This window comes from Scardinius erythrophthalmus (assembly GCF_964197995.2).
Source record: "Scardinius erythrophthalmus genome assembly, chromosome: 20".
Classification (NCBI taxonomy): Eukaryota; Metazoa; Chordata; class Actinopteri; order Cypriniformes; family Leuciscidae; genus Scardinius; species Scardinius erythrophthalmus.
The window spans coordinates 37,201,657-37,218,834 of NC_138240.1; the positions used below are offsets into that span (position 1 = coordinate 37,201,657).

Consider the following 17,178-nt stretch of genomic DNA (forward strand, 5'->3'; position numbering starts at 1 on the left):
ATATAAATACTAATATAAAGGTTAATAAAACATTACACTCACATCTTCTGGAGGTTCAGCAGGAACACGTTGGTACCGATCCGTTTTTTCTCGTTTGTAACGCTGTCTGGTGTGAAATGATTCACGCAAACATGAAAGCACAGACGATCGTGGGGAATCCCCGTGAGGGAATCCCCGCGTCAATCCTTTGGGCATATCGCTTCAAAAACAAAACTCAGCCACTGCTTCTTCAACGGCTCGGATTTAGGAACATTCAGATGACTGCTGTGTTCCTTATTACATCTAAGAACAGAACACCACAATCGCTTAGACGCCATTCTACTCCAGCATAACAACAATGGCGGACTACTATGACGGCTGTCACAGCTCGCTCAGGGCGGGTCTTGTGTTGAAACACGGCTGTCAATCACAATCGCGGGAGGGGCGTACGATCTTATGACGTCACAATATCGAACGGCTTGATTTCAGAGATGGTCAAACATATAAGGAGATTAAAACAAAACCACTGGATGGATTTTTATCATGATAGGATGGTTGTGTACAGGCACTGCCAACAGACATTTCAGTGCAATCAACTTGTAAAAGTGCATGTACCATTATATGACCCCTTTAAAGGATTGACCAAAGCCCTTGATGTTCCCTTTCACATTATCTTAGATTATTGTCATATGAATTGACAACATTTGGTGTAATCACCAAAATCATCTGCATTGCATTAACGCAATAAATTTGGTCCCGAGGACCAGGAGTGAAAACTGAGATAATGGGTCTCATTCACTAATAATGGCAAGTCAGGCCCTGGAGATCCATTTTCCTACAGAGTTCATCTCCAACCTTAAACAAATACACCTGAACAGGCTAATCAAGGTCTTCAGGAGTGTGAACCAGGACTGGAGCTAAACTCTGCAGGACAGTGGGCCTATAGAGGGCCAGAGAAGCCCAGATTTTCACAAAACATTTCCTCCAGATTCACTACAGGTGCATGCACACACATTTAAAATAGGATTCAGAGTTAGGATGTTCCTACGATACGGTCCCAGATCTTAATTCATTTGAGAACTCATGATCTCCATGACACCGGCTTGAGCCTCAGCAGGAAAAATAATGTGAAAAACAGCTGATAGAGACCTAGAGTGTCCATATAGACTCAAGGCTAAAAATTGCATCTACAGTTCCAAATACTGACTTACAGGGGCTTTCGCACCGGGTAGTTCTAGGATCTAACCACCAGGATGGTTCCCCGAGAACTAATGGTTCCCCTAGGAACATTTTCCTGGTTGCATGCACACCGCCAGTAGGAACACGCTTGTTGTTGTGACTTTTATTTTGACGGCGCGGCGGACCTTTATTTTGACGGCGCTGAGAACGCCAGCCAGAGCCTGAGCAAACACACAGCGCTTGCATTCTCCATGTTCATTATTTTACGATCTGTCTAACAGTCCTGTCTAATACATTATTAGACAGAACTGTTATACATAGAAAGTAGACAGTAATGAAAAGTTATTAGCGTATGCCTTGTGTTTGATGTCCAGTGTCGCTTAGCAGAAATAAATGATCATGTTTCTCTTGGTCTATTCAAAGTTGCGTTGGATTTTCTCCTCAGCGTAAGGTCAAGAGGTTCATCTATCACTGTTTTCCATGTTCGTAGAGTTAGTTTCTGGAGTAAATATATAGGCTATAATCTGTGTGTTTACACAGCCTTTTTAAAAATGGCGGGTGCTGGTGTTTTGCATGTGTTTGGCCAATCAGCGAACACTAACGTCACGGATAGTTCCTGTAGTGCCGGTTTAGACCGACTCTGAAGTAGGAGTAAATTAGTTCCTCCAAAAGAAGTTCCTAGAACTAAAATCGTTCCTAGTTCCTGCGGTGCGAACATGCCAACAACCGACAACTTCCGCCAATAGTTCTAGGAATTATGAAAAGGTTCCTCCGGTGCGAAAGCCCCTTTACAGGGGTTAAGTGAATATCACTGCAAACAAATCTTTTGCAAAGTCCTAAATAATGAAAAAATATTTTCTGTGCAGTGTCAAAAAAACACCAATTGAAATCCTCTGCTTCAATGTTGTAGAACAGTGCTTCTCAAACCTGTCCTGGGGACCCTCACCATTGCAAATTTTCGATGTGGACCTCATCAAACACACCTGATTTAAAGCTGCAGTCGGCAAGATTTTTTTATATCATATTCACTGAAACCGACACTGTGCTCCGACAGAACAACATAAATCAGCCGGTTTTAGAAAAAAACCCTGTGCTTCTACCTCCACCTGGAGCCTGTTATTTGTTTTGCAAAAATCCTACGCTCCCGGCTCTTCTGGTCCAATCAGCGCAGGGCTGTGTGAGATCTGTCAATCACAGTTCATGCACACGCCACAGATCCCCCCTCCCACCTCGCACACGTTACAATATCACACGCCTGAAGTTCGCAGGTGTGTTGGATTGTACGAAGTGGGATGGAGGAGAGAAAATCAACTAACAAGCTTCCAATTCCTCAGTTAACAACCAGAGCTAGGAGGTCCAAAACAACCAAGGAAAAGAAAATGATGCTTCGATGCTGAAGAGACGGGCACATTCACAGAAGATCTGGTGCACACGCTCTGATGAGCACGAACTCGATGATAGGGGGCTCGCTGGTAGTGGGGGAGGGGCATGAGAGTTGTAAACATTCAACATTTTGGCTAAGTCCCCTCAATCTGCCAGACTTGCCGACTGCAGCTTTAACTCATTAGCTCATTAGTAGAGCCGGCAAGACTTGAATTGGGTGTGACTGATGAGGGAGACATCCAAAATGTGATTTTTCAGGTCTGAGAAGCACTATTGTAGACCAATAAAACACAAAAACCACCAAGGGGCAAATGTTTTTATAGGCAGTGTAATAAAACTTTTTTAGAAACAGCATGAATATGGAAACCAGTCAGAGTTAATATAACAATCTGTGTGTGGAAAAACAAGAACTCACTAGATTTTGCCTTTCCTGGCTGCAATCTTCTTACCACAGCGGAAGGTGAGGTTCTTTCCCTCCACAACAAACTTGTGTTTTGTCCGTGGGGGGGGTGCAGTTGGCGGGGCAGTGGGAAATGGGAATTCTGTTTGAAAGTTAAAATGAAATCAGCACTTATTATTCATCCAGAACATCAATGAATTATGGTTGCTAGCAGTGGGATTGTTCTCTTGTACACTCCCAGTTTTGAAGGTGGCCTCGCTCCCTCTCCACTGTTGACTCCAAACATCTATTCATTAATCTACTAAATTTTTTGATTGGGAGTGGTGCGGAAGTGAAAAAATGCTGACAGTGTTAAGTAGGTTGGGGAATCAAAAAATGTGTGGTGCAAAGTCTCCATGCATCTAATATACCAAAGCCTGCTTCACATTTGAATCAAATATCACAAAATGCCCATTTATGATCTCAAATGCTTATTCAAGCATGCAGAGTATGACTGCGGAGTTATTGTGAGCATATGTTGCCCACGTTGAATGGAGTATTCTTTAAAAAGGTGTGGTGCATGAGACAGAGCATCATAATCTCAAGGCCTTCGTCAATTCAGATGTAACTTTAAGGACAGCACTTGCCAATCATCTCTAATCATCTTCTTCAAAGCTACCTCTGATCATAACTGCGTTGGATGGGAGGCCCCTGGGATCTGTAAAGATGGGCCACTGCCCAACACTCATACACCTCAGAGTAGGCCACCGCAAGGAAAAATACAGTTTTTTTTCTAATGAATTCACTTGAGTTTCCCATCATCCTTAGCTATCCTTGGTTTAAATATTCCACAGATTGATTAGAATGAATGAGGCATTTATATAGCGCTTTCATATGTACTACTGTACACCCAAAGCGCTTTACAATCATATCAGGGGTCTCTCCTCAACCACCACCAGTGTGCAGCATCCACTTGGATGATGCGACGGCAGCCACAGTACAACGGCGCCAGTGCGCTCACCACACACCAGCTATAGGTGATTGGTCCTAGAGATCCTGGACTAGATGGAGCTCTAACTGTAATACTTCTTGTCTGTCACTCTGCCATCCTCAAGCTATTGCCTGTTTATCTCACACCACTACTTGACTCTTCTGCGTTGCCCCCTGCCTCTCAAGAGTTGCTGGTCTCTTCAAATGTAGTGCAATGTAACTTCTACCCCATAGACCAGGGGTAGCCAACCCTAATCAGACATACCTGAACCAGAAATAACAGGAAGATGTGTGAGATAAGGGTTGGAACTGAAGTCTGCAGGAAGGTCTGCCATAGCTGAGCCATTAAGATGCTTGGAACCTGTTCACCACAAGTAAAGCTTTGTTCATTTTCTGCTCCAGAGAGAACTGGAATGGAGAGTACAGGCCCTTAACAGTGGGTTCCTTCATTCCTTAACCAGCTCGGAGTGGTATCTTCTTTGTAGGAAACCAGGATGGCTGTCTCCCACTCAACATCAATTTCCAGAGGGATGAAGAGGACCGATTGGTTCAACATAAAAAAATTGATATCCAATACTATTAACGACTACTGCTTTTGAACTTCAGAGTACAACCATCTTCACCAAACTGTATCTCCAGAACACCTTGTGCATTCACAAGACTGCCTTCACCACCCCTACTGGCCATTACAATTACTAAGTAATGCCATTTATGCTGGTCAATGCATGGGACAAAATCCTGTAGACAAGTCCAACGCTTCCAAGGTTTTGCCCATTTTTACAGATGATTCATTTGAAACTAGCAGAACCCTTTTACTGCAGAACCACTTCTGACTGAGAATCCCTCTAGGCAGTTCCTGTGGACTGTGAAGGCTGGCCAGGCATTTATTCAGCTCAAGCAGGGATTGAGTACCATACCCATACTGACCCTCCATGTCCTGATGCCTCGGACCTCCCCCTGAAAGGAGCTTTGATATCAGAAATCAGGAGCTCTCTGCAGTGAAGTTGGTATTTAAAGAATGGGGACACCGCTTTCACAGCATCTCCCAGGGCACTTTCCTGTTTTGGGAGGCTTTCAGTCGCCTCATTGGAGAATTCATCAGCCTGTCTTCGTTTTTCACCCTCAATCTAATGATCAAACAGGTAGGGTTAAACAGGAGAAGACCCTAAGATGCTTGGTCTGTAACAACCACACTTCTTAGAGCTCACATCTGATTAGGGAAGAGTTCGCTAACACCTTATACCATTCCTCTGTAAGTATGTCCCCTTGTGCCAGTCTGGGTTCCTGAAAGGAGGGCTTGGACAGCCCAATTGAACAGCAATAGGAAAAGTATAATCAGCACCGCAGATCTGAAGGACTACTCTGTCCAAGCCAGAAGGTTTGGTTCTCAGCAAGGGATCTCCCTCTTTCTATTGAGTTTCAGAAACTGGGCCCGCGTTTCATTGGTCCCTTCAAGATCCTCTGAAAGATTAGCCCTGTTTCTTACTTTCAGGAGTCAAGTTTGATTCCTCAGCTTGTTTTCCTCCTCCCTCTTCTCCCCGTGCGCTCTCGCATGGCTGTCCGCTATCACAATCAGCGTTTGGGCCCTCGCTCATCATCTCACACCTGTTCCCCTTTGCCCTGATCTTCTTTCTATTTAGATCTCATCTTCTCTCCTCTTTGTCGGTTTGTTGTTTGTTCATTCATGCCTGTTACAGACACCTCATCGTTGTGATTTAAGCCTGCTATTCTGTGCTGCTGTTTCTGCCAAGTGGAGTCAGAACTCGTCGTTTCCAGTGCGCGCTTTCTGACAGCAACTACCTGTGCCTTTCACTCCGCCTGGTTGTAGCCTAGTCCTTTTGAGTTTCATTCTAGACGACCGGTGGCCGGCAGACAGCATATTTGATCATTTATCTGCTATTCAATAAATCTCTGTAACCAGCTTTCGCTTTTGGGTCCATTTCTAACTGTGACACTTACTGGCTCTGGCTGGCCTCTTTCACATCTCACACTCAAAGCCTGATGTCTGTTGTTCTCTCTCTCCAGTCACTACTGTAGCTCCTCACTGTGCCACACATCATCAGGGTCTAAATGAAGTTCCGGGTAAATATTTCCCCCTCAGGAAGTCTCTGCTCGGGAGGTAGTCCTTTTCCAAAGTTCAGGAACTTTCAGGGGTGGGACTTGGGCGCTGAACATGCTGACTGATTGAGTTCATGCCGCATTTTGATTGGTTGACTCCACGCAGCATTTTCTTTCAACCACCGTCTGTTGCGGAGCGTGAAGTAACAGTTGTTTGCTATTCGAATCAACAATGGAGTTTAAAAAATACGACAGATTACGAGGTTCAGGCTTTATTAAGCTTAAATTCAGAGGATGAAATCCAGCGGGAACTGTAAAGTAGCGTGCAGTCCTACGTCACCGGACTAATTTGCCTAATCTTCACGGTACTTTAGACCGCGGTGGAAACGCAGACAGCAACAGGTCTGGGGAAAAAGTTCCTGGGACAAATTATTCCGGGTAATTTCGGTGGAAAGGCGGCTTAAGTTGCTGTCTGGGATAGCTCCAGGAATGTCAGGAACTGTTCTTATTGGAGGGGCTCCTGTCTAAACTGACCCTCTCAGCTAGTAGATATCTCTATGTTCTTAGGATTTAGCTGCAAATCGTGATGATGGCTTTCACTTGTTTTCCCTTGAACGTACTTTGTTTGTCAGGCATTTCTGGGAATGTTGAGTACCCTTGAATCTTTAAGCACCACACAATCTGGAAGTCCAAGGTTTGATTCCTACCTAGAGCATCTGTCACACAAACATGTTCCTGCACCATTCTTTCTTTACTAACTTGTTTGTTTAAAAAAAAATCAGACATTTCACTCCTCATCTCATTCCCTAACATTACAAGTTTAGACCCACGTTCAGTGCATTTACTGTTTTCGGTAGAATAGTTTGTAGAGACTTCTGCACCATTATTTGAATACATTTTCTGACGCCTGTGGTGTAATCTATTTCAAATAAACTGGCCTCTTAAAGACATGCAAAAGCAAGACGAACTGTGGTTATTTGCTGTACGTGTATTTGAGAGGATCTCTTTCTATCTAAGTGGCCGGAATAAGCTCCTATGAGGACCAAACTTTATGTAGTTTAGGTCTAATGTCTCATGGTTTTTCTATACACAAATCGTTTTTTAGGTGATCCCTGGTCTAAGTAACAGGCCTCTTACCATAACAGAAGTCACAGCTGGACGGACAGTGTTTCTGCATGAGCCTCCTCTTGCTGTCACAGTAACCCTTCCTTGCCCAAGAAGGACAGATAAATAATCGATCCAAACATCCTGCAGTGGCATGGACAGTAAAACAGCAAATAAGAAGGTGTCAGGTAATTGTAGAAAGGTAATAATTAATCCAGATTTGACATATTTTTGAATGTTTATTTGTGCTTATGTGTAGAATACCGTAGAGTCGATGTAAGCCCCAGACCTCATCTTGAGTAATTAGTTTGCGGCCCGTCAGTGTGGCATTGAGGTGCATTAAAGCTTTGGTATTCTGGGAATGCATCAATCCCAGTACATGACCAATCTCATGAGCCGCCACGTGAACTAGATCTGTCAGCCACACTCCTGAATACAACGACAATCACACACAGAAACACGTTCAAAACAGCTTTTTTCTTCCCATGAACAAACGTCTGTCATGCGCGTGTAAAAGTTCGCCAGCTGAGACTCTTTATTACTTGCCTTCTAGAAATTGCATGATTTGCCTTCCAGAATTTAAGAATTCAGCGTCTTATTTTACCAGTAGGAAATCATACAAAAGTATTCTGGCCAGGCACGTTTGACACATTTCCAATAATAAGTCATTTTTCAATACTAAAAGCAAAAACGCCACACAATTGCAGCCAACCAGAACATACTTGGTGTTGAATATACAACTGTGGCTTTATGATTGACAAAATGCTTCAACTCGACCCTGTTTCAGAGGCTAAAGAAATTAATAACTGGAGAATTCAACTGGAAAATGTTGCTTCTTAGCTTCTTATTATTTCAAACTGAAAACAAGGCACTTGCAGGTTAAAGGCACACCATGCAAGATTTGTACCTTAATATAACAGCTTCGAAATCATTTCAATGGGAAACAAACTCGTAGTAAGGCGAATCATCCTGATAGCAAAGCAGGTTTGAGAGGTGGTGCCCCACCAAATCTCGTGATAATCACGACTTGCTTTACGGCACGACGTCACATACATCAACAACACATGAAGAGCCTCGATGGAAGACACTAGCACTCATCTCAGACATGAATCATGGCAGAGTCGACGAAGAAAACGCGGTCGGAAGTCGTGACGTATTTACGACAGTAACGTTAAATACAAGTACTCCACAGCGACTCTAGGGGGCGCTGTTTGAGAAAAACAGAAACTGCATAGTGTGCCTTTAAGTAGGGGTTTGATATGTTTTGTCTGGTCAATTTAATGATATCTCTATTTCTTTTGGCATAATGAACATCGTAACACCCAGGAAGCAACAATTTCTGCACTCTTTCTCCAGCGAAGCAAATAATCAGATTCTTATTTTCTTAGTTCACACTGAGGCTACGTCTAGATTAATCCAGATAACTCCGTCCAAGAGTTTTCTAATGTATCTGGATTAATGTAGACGTAGCCTATGTTACGTCTAGTAATGTAGTAACGCCTAGTAACGCCTGAAAACGCTACGGAGAGGGTTTTTTAAACGAAAACGCCGTTTTCTGATGTATGGGTTTCTAATGTACGCTCAATTCACCTCACAAAATCTCACTGAGATGATACAGACGGAAAAATAAATAATAAAGTTATCACGCAATTCTTCTGACAGGATAATTTTATTTAGCAAACATTTTTTCGTTTTCAAACGTGTGGACATGATCTCAGTGGGGGAACCGACACCTGCCTTTGTTCCAGCTGAAGCGCATGTTTCCCAGAATCCAGTACTCGTCATCGTCGAAGTGGATCTCTCCGGTCTGAGGGAAGAAGGCGTGGGCCAGTTCCCCGGTGATGCCGTCGAAACAGTGGTGCAAGTAGGACTGTAGACAGTCGGTGTGGTTTACGGAGTAGAAACCTGCAGAAAGGCAAACAACCAATATGATCCAAAGATCCCATTCTATACGCATTATGGCACAGCAGATATTGCAGATTTGTTTGCGTTGCCATGAATAATGCATCTCAGAATTATCCCCAGTGAAAAACTTTTTTTCTCAGTTCAACCACATCACAAATGCTGATCATTATTCATGATGATTATGTAATTGAGGATTAATCTGGTGTTGGTCTTATTATCTTTTATTCATTATTCTGTGTTACTTTAACCCTCTGGTGTGCTGTTCGCATGGCGGTCATAAATGACCATATTTTTTATTTCAGTGAAATTAATCTATATTTTTTAGTTTGATAATGTTTTTTTATTTAATAATTACTATTTATAGGGAATTGTATGGTACAAAGTTATATTTATGGAATAGTTATGATCCATTTGTTAATCACTTTTTGAGCATAGACCTGAAAACTGTCGTAGATCTTGAATGCTTTGGAGCAACAGACTTAACTTTGGTCTCTTTTTAAAGGAGACACTTGGCAGATTATTGCAGAAGTGAAACAAGTTTTTTTTTTTAAAGTGGAAGTAAAAATAAGTGAGATAAGTTTAAGTTTAATATTGTGAAAAATGCATAAAAATACTATTTTTAAATTTAATATGAAATATATTTTTCATATATTACTCTTACTGAAAGCTAATTTTTTGAGATTTCAACCTCAAATTTAAAACACAACTTGTTTAGATTTATGGCTTTGATTTAGTCACAGTAAGAGTTTGTTTGTGTCCAGCACAAAACGTTTCCACTAGATGAAATACGCATCCCATTCGTTTCCAATGCGCTCATTTTTTACTGCGAACGATACAAGTGCGACTATATTTTAAGGGCCATCTTACATTTTCGAATCATGAACATGATTGTGTGTGTGTGTGTGTGTGTGTGTGTGTGTGTGTGTGTGTGTGTGTGTGTGTGTGTGTGTGTGTGTGTGTGTGTGTGTGTGTGTGTGTGTGTGTGTGTGTGTGTGTGTGTGTGTGTTCACACAGCAAATGCCAAAACCTTTACCAAATTTCGTACCATTCCGATAATGTAAAATATTCTTAAAAACCCAAACGTTCAATGATTTGGTCTAAAATGACGAGCACATCAAACATACGTATGAATGTGTCGACGCACCGATTTTGATGTCCGCCTCTTGATCGGAAGGGACTTCACGAAAACTGAAGGGCGAGACGTCGCTCCACATGGAGAAGGCCTTGGAGACGCCTCTCCTCGTGTCACTGGCATTCAGAAGATTCCTGGGAAACGACAGCAGTCTGCACAAACACAACAGTGACACGCAGAGCAAAGGTAACAAAAATATACATCTAGTGGTTACACTTTACTTCTATAGTCCACGTTAGACATTCTACTGACTATAAGTAACTTTGCAACTACATGTCAACTTATTCTACTAAATCTAACCCTAATTTATCAGTCTACTAACACTCTAATGAGAGTTGGTTGATAAGTAGTTGCAATCCTAATGCTTTTCTGGACTTGTAAAAATGTAAACTGGTTATGAAATATAAAGAAGCAGCAGCCATGCGAGGCTTAAAGTGTTTGAGCTGTGATGTGGTACAAACACATAAAAACAGGAAGATTCGTACTTGTAGGTCAGCTTGAACTTGTCCCACTTCAGTTTCTCTGGAGTGAGCGTGTAGCGTTTGTTTCTGGAAAGGTGAAGCACATGGGAGCGGGCGTCTTTATGAATCCCAATGATTAAAACACCAGACATGAGAGCTTCTTCCTTGGACAAAAAAATCTCAGATTAGATTAGATTGATCTGTGAGCAGGATTTTCCATGAAGGTCCGTCTGTGCCACGTTTGCTCCTGAAAGAGTGATAACTCCACTTGTGAGGTGATTCGCTCTAATGACGGCTTTGTTAAGCCAGAAACACATCTTGTGTTGATTAGTCGGGGAGTGAAGTAAGCGCAGTCGGGGGAAAGCTCGGTTCAGTTGTAAAGTCAGATTTCTCTTTTTATCTGATGTATAATAACACAATTATTTAATGCTCTTTTCAGGACTGTGCATGCAAAACATTCGTGTGATACTGCTCAATACATTACAGTATTATCATTTTTAGTGTAGCCTAAAATTTTCACAAGTGGAAAATATGAATTCTTAATTTAAACCCCCAAGCTGCTCTGATCTGCTATTGAGCTTATATTAGATTCGTACATGATTGTTACTGAGAACATTTGGTTTAATCACGTAAACACAACAGAATTACCTTTTTAATTCAGTCCTTTTATCTACACTGGTGGTCAAAAGTGTGCAATGATTAAGACTTTTAAATATTTCTATAAATATTAAATATTTCTTTTTGTATGATTATAATGTAAATCATCTGATTTCTATGTGAATATATAGTAAAGTGTGTGTGATCAAAGCTGAATGTTCAGCATCATTACTCCAGTCTTCAGTGTCACATGATCCTCCAGAAATCACTCTAATATGAGGATCTGATGCTCAAGAAACATTTATGATTATGATCAGTGTTGAAAACAGATGTGCTGATTCAGATTTTTGTGGAAGACTGGAGTAATGATGCTGAAAATTCAACTCTGAATCACATAAATCAATAAAATTTAATAATACATTCACATAGGAAACAGCTGTTTTATTTAGTAATAATATTTCACAATCAGAGCTGTCAACATTTGATGGTAGGGAAGAGCTAAAGTTGTACAACATTTATTCTGGGAGTTTGTTATCTCAAAGTATCAATAAAGTAGGCGACTTGCAGACAAAATCATCCTATCATCAACAACAAAAAATAATTGATGTAACTTTAAAGACCCCATGAAATTGTTTCCTGTGTCGATGTCCTTCACATGAAGTAGGGGGCGGGGCCTGTCACAGGATATAGGGGGCGGGGCCTGTCACATGATATAGGGGGCGGGGCCTATCACAGGGTTCTTTTTCAAAAGCACGATTGAAAGCAATAGAGACAGAGCACAACGCGTCATAAGGCCACGCCCACCGACGTGTAATAAGACGTGAAGCATGAGCAGGAAGAATGGGTAAATTGTGGGATCCTGACACTCAGTATGTCTAAAATACTTTTAATGTCATACACTTCTTTTCTTTTTACAACAAACCATCATTCAAAATAATAGCATTTATCTGACATAGAAAGCTTTTGGACGAATAGGCTACCAATTGGCCCAAGCTACAGCTACTTGCACACAATAGCTGATATATATATAGCTAAAATAGCTTTCTAATAGCTAACTTGTCCCATTATTTTAGTAACAGTGTGTGTTTTGATCGTAGGTGAAATGATGCTGTTACCTGGTGATTCGATCAAATAGTTGTAGATATCAGGGTATATTTCACGTTGGGTCATTCAGTCGGATCATTTTTCCAAAAAAAGGAAGGTAAGGAAAAGGGGCACTGACATAGACCAATAAAATTAACTTCTCAATATATCTCCTCCTCTCAGGTTCACATAGGGTGGTGAAATAAGCAATCGACATGGTTAAAATGATGAATGTGTTGTTGTTGGTTTTTTGTTTTTTTTACAATATCATGTCGCGTTCCAGTGGACGTAGTTCTCAGAGTAGTTCGAGAACTAGTTGCGCTCTGTCTCAATAGATCCACTTTTATGTCCTGAAACAACCGTTTTTTGGTGTCGACAGCTTATAAAAATGTATTTCTGGGTTATTTAGCTTGTTTGCCGTACACCTTGTCACACAGCAGCTTTTAGACATGTTTTGTTTTTTGTTATAAGTCAGAAATGACAAGGAGGCAGCCTCTCACAATGCAAAGTCAATGGAGACGGTTGGATTGTTCCCCCCCCCCCCCCCGGTGTGGGCGTGGCCTAAATACGGTCTGTCTCTATGAAGACACTTTCATGAATATATTTCAAATCAGCAGTGATTGAATTACAGCAACTTTCTTCGCACGATGAAAATAGTGCCAACTCGACCAAATACCACCTGGTGACAGATAGCATTTATAATCCAGTGGGAGGGTCAATTTAACTGTCGAGAGGATTGTATTGGACAAAAATATGCATAAACCCATGCATGCAAGATCAATAATTAGAGTCAGTTTGGCAGGAAAACGAGACTCTTAAGTGTATGTGGGCTAAAAGATTGTCAATTAAATTGAAGGCCTCAAAGCTAATAGCCACAAAAATATGTGTTTTGATTTCATAAGAATGTGCACTGTAATGAATTGGCAGGAAGATGCCAAGTCTAAATGAATAAAAATTAAAACATTCCTCTTACTAGCCATAAAAAACAGCCTGATTTTTATATTGTAATTCCAGAAGGTATTTGGCCTGGATTTGAACTCTGAAGTTAATGTTGAGCGTACTCTCTGGGTTTCATAACGCTGTCCAAAGCTTCACTTCACTGGTAATCTGACCCTAAACCAGTGTCTGAAACAGACATTCACAGACACACACACACACACACACGCCAGACAGTCCCTGGGTTAGAAATCCACAGTGTTTGCATGAAGCTTGGCTCCGTTGTGTTTCACACAGATCTTCAGACTGGATGACAGCATGATTTCCTATACGGGCTGTGATGTCCTTGCTGACTTTTTCATCTCAGTCTTCTGGAAAAGGGTCAAGTGTTGATAAGTGTGCGAGTGTTTTAAAAGTGAAAAGGCTTGCAGACTCCACTTGAAAACACTGATAAAGTCAAGACTAGTGGAGATGGAGACTATTTTGGTCCAACAGGGCAGAGAGGACATTCCTGAACGGATTCAGACTGACTTTATATCACATGACACGGGTTTCTAAGCCGCACTCTTGGCAATCAGGACATTTCTGTCCAGTGGAAAATGATTTCAAATGGAAAAAGGTATTTTGGATCCAACATAAGTTGACAGAGTGGAACTCCCAAATGGCAATGTTTCGGGGCGATCAGCTCGCCGTCCGGTTTAATAACACTAAATGTCTTGAGCTGCCCTCGATCTGGCGATGTAAAGGAGTTCGAGACTCCAGACGGGTCTCTCTCGAGTTAGTGCAACTATAAGCAGAAAGTCACAAGACTATCTAAAGAATCATTCAAAGCACACAACCACCAAGCAGAAACATGAAGTCTGGGATGTAATGAATACATTTCTAGATTATGTGACGTAGAGATGCTCGATATGTCGGCATCGGCCGATGTTCATCTTAAATGTTATCGTTATCGGCCCGAAAAAGAAAATGTTCTCGATATATTAAAGCCGATCAATAATGTATTATTTCCTCCAGCTGAGACGCTTCAGATTTCAAATCTTTTGAATTGCTTGAAATATGGAAAAAGGAAAATACAGTAAAGTGAAGTTTGTCATATCGGCGACATTAAATTATAATGAGAACATAATTGTGTGTTTGGGACATGGCTTTAATGGTGAGACTTCTGTTTTTGTAATCAGGCTCTCAAAAATTATCTAAAAATTTTGATTTAGATTTATTGACAAATATATCGGTTATTGCCTTTCAAATATAAAGAATTATCGGTATCTAATGTGAAGCTAATACCCAGCTGACAGGGAAATGTTCACATAGCCAAGAAAAATAACATTTTACTACTATTTTGAGCATTCAGATTGCATATTTCAATGGGAACATTAGCCAAACCTTCTTAGAACATATTTTGGTACACAGGGGAGTTATCCAGAATGCATACAAGTCTTTGCAAACTGTATGTCCGATTAAGGACATCACAGAGGATTTAGACCGATGGTTCAACAACAATACCTCAAAATTGGTGGATATTCTATCAATTGTCCATCCATAAACATACAACTCAGCTTTATAGCGGGACACGATGTGAAGCCGCATTATTTGCCCAGGTCTGAGGTTTGGTGCTGCTTGCCAATGTACAAGTCAACTGGAATTTGGTGCAACTATCTGCAACTGGGACACGGGGGCTCACAGGCTTCAACGGGTTTCCGTTGCCCAAGAACTCAGTGGAACAGAGATAAACCAGAAGGTGCATTTGTCACTCAGTTCTGGTTGTTTTCCATTCATTGTGAAACCTTTAGTCCATCTGGAGCCTGTAGGATTGCCACAGTTTCCTCATTTAGCTTCTCTGTTAGACTGGAGATAACACCTTGAACCGAGGCCGAGACTGACATTAAAGGGATAGTTTGGCCAAAAATGATATTAAACCCATGATTTACTCACCCTCAAGCCGTTCGAGATGCATATGTCAATCATTTTTCAGACGAACACATTTTCAGTTATTTTAGAAAATGTCTTAGATCTTTCAGTGGTTATAATGTAAAGTTATGGGGTCCACCTCCTTCAAGTCCCAAAAATGTGCATGCATCCTTCACAAAAGTAATCCATCCGGCTCCAGGGGGATAAACGAAGGCCTTCTGAGGGTAATCCGTGCGGTTTTGTCGTAAATATATACATATTTAAAACTTTATAAATGAAAATAACTTGCTTCGGGCAACGGTTCACGGGAGATGGATGCCAGCGTAGGACGTAGCGTAGGAAGAGTCGTGACGTAGAACGAACGCGAGCAGAGCAAAACAAAACTCCACGTCCTACGTCATACAAAATGATTGACATATGCATCTCGAACGGCTTGAGGGTGAGTAAATCATGGGTTTAATATCATTTTTGGCCAAACTATCCCAAAGCAACTTGGGATGGAAACTTAGTAATCTCTTTCACGTCTTCTTGTGCTTGAACAGACAAATACACACAAAATTATGTCAAAATATCCCTGTAAAGATACCGATCTTGACAGAATAACTAATTAATAAGGATATAGGCTATATTTCATTTATAAAAAAGAAACTATGCTGGGTTATTTTACATTTGATTCGCCTATATTTGATTTCTTGAACTTTGTTCCATTGTATTTATTTGTTTTTTTTCATTTATTTGTTCAGGATTTGTTCTTATTTGCCTTTAACGATGTTTGAAATATATTAAGTCTAGTTGTTTTTGCTGATGTTTTTGTTAAAACCATGGGCGAGTTCCTCATGTAAGTGTTCTTTATAAGCTGCTGATTTTTGTTCATTCAGCTGTGAAAAAAATATTTCGCAAAAAGACGGTATAAAAATGTTTGTTATCTAAACGTTTGACTTTTTAAAGCTAAAAGCTTTATTCATACGGCACTTTATACTTTGTATAGATTGCTTTACAGCAGCAGCTCTACTGTATTAAACATGAAAACAGAGTCAGAGTCTCTTTCAGTTCGAATCACAGCTTGAGTTTCTGCGGAGATGATTTACACCTCAAAGAAGGCGGAGCCTAAGAGCCACTCCCACCTATTACATCATCACCACACCGACCAATGGGAGTTCAAGGGTGTTTACCAGCCAGACTGAACTTTTCCAGAAACTCCCGAAATAAACTTTTCTAATAGTTTTTGTCAACCAGTTCGTCCCTTAAAACTCATCTTTGATCACCAGAATTACATATTTAAACATTTTTTATTCTTCATGCCTTAAAATATCTTGAATGTAACTCAACACCCTTGCCTCATTTAGTATTCGCAGTTCTATGAATATGCAAATGAGCCCCGCCTCCACTCACTCACTCACTCAGAGATCCACTGGTTGACGATCACACGTTGATCTGATTGGTTACAAGGTAGTTTGTGACGTCAGAAACACCAGCGATTTCAAAGCGTGTTTTTGAGACTGTCTTTGGTTCACTGCAGTTTTAAGGAGGAAATACTCAGCAATGCTGTCGACTTATGAATTTACACATGGTTTGTCTTAAAGCGTATTAAACACACCACATAGACACATAAACAACATCATCACCACAAGTACAAATTATAGTTTGAAGGTGTTTACCAAGCCAGAGTGAACTTTTCCAGAAAGTGCCGAAATTAACTTAGTTTTGGCCTGATTGTGCTCAAAATGACGTCACACCAGTTCGTTTATCAGGACCTTTGAGAAATCTATCGGAGGCAATAAGAGTAGGAAAGAGTAATTGGTTCTCTACTGACTTGTATGAATGACTTGAAAGTGTTTGATCATTCGCTCTCTACAAAGATAGCTCTGAAGAAACTAGTTTTTTTTTTGTCATGAAAGGAGCATGACGTCAGAATGCTCTGAATTATCACATTGGCTTCAGAAAGAGGCATAACTAAACCCAGAGAGGGATTATGAAGCTTTGTAGGTCGAGTCTGTCAGCAGAGATGTCACTCTCTTGTGTATTACATCACGTTTCTGTTGTCCTGTCGGGTTTCCCATTAATAGTCCCTTGAACCCTGA

The 17,178-nt window shown here is 40.9% G+C and overlaps 1 protein-coding gene across 5 annotated transcripts in view; it reads right to left on the reverse strand.

Annotated features, from left to right (window-relative positions):
- The window catches only part of mmp23ba (matrix metallopeptidase 23ba), a 28,113-nt gene that overhangs the window by 2,362 nt on the left and 8,573 nt on the right, over positions 1-17,178 (reverse strand). Inside the window, exons 2-7 of one of the 5 annotated variants that reach the window (XM_081348138.1) lie at positions 10,595-10,734; positions 10,122-10,261; positions 8,810-8,977; positions 7,337-7,501; positions 7,106-7,216; positions 2,957-3,083 (exon numbers count right to left, since the gene is read on the reverse strand). In XM_081348138.1, coding sequence (XP_081204264.1) covers positions 2,957-3,083; positions 7,106-7,216; positions 7,337-7,501; positions 8,810-8,977; positions 10,122-10,261; positions 10,595-10,734 — 851 coding nt within the window. The remainder of the gene's footprint in view (positions 1-2,956; positions 3,084-7,105; positions 7,217-7,336; positions 7,502-8,809; positions 8,978-10,121; positions 10,262-10,594; positions 10,735-17,178) is intronic. The other 4 variants (XM_081348140.1, XM_081348142.1, XM_081348139.1 and 1 more) reach the window with 4 other exon arrangements.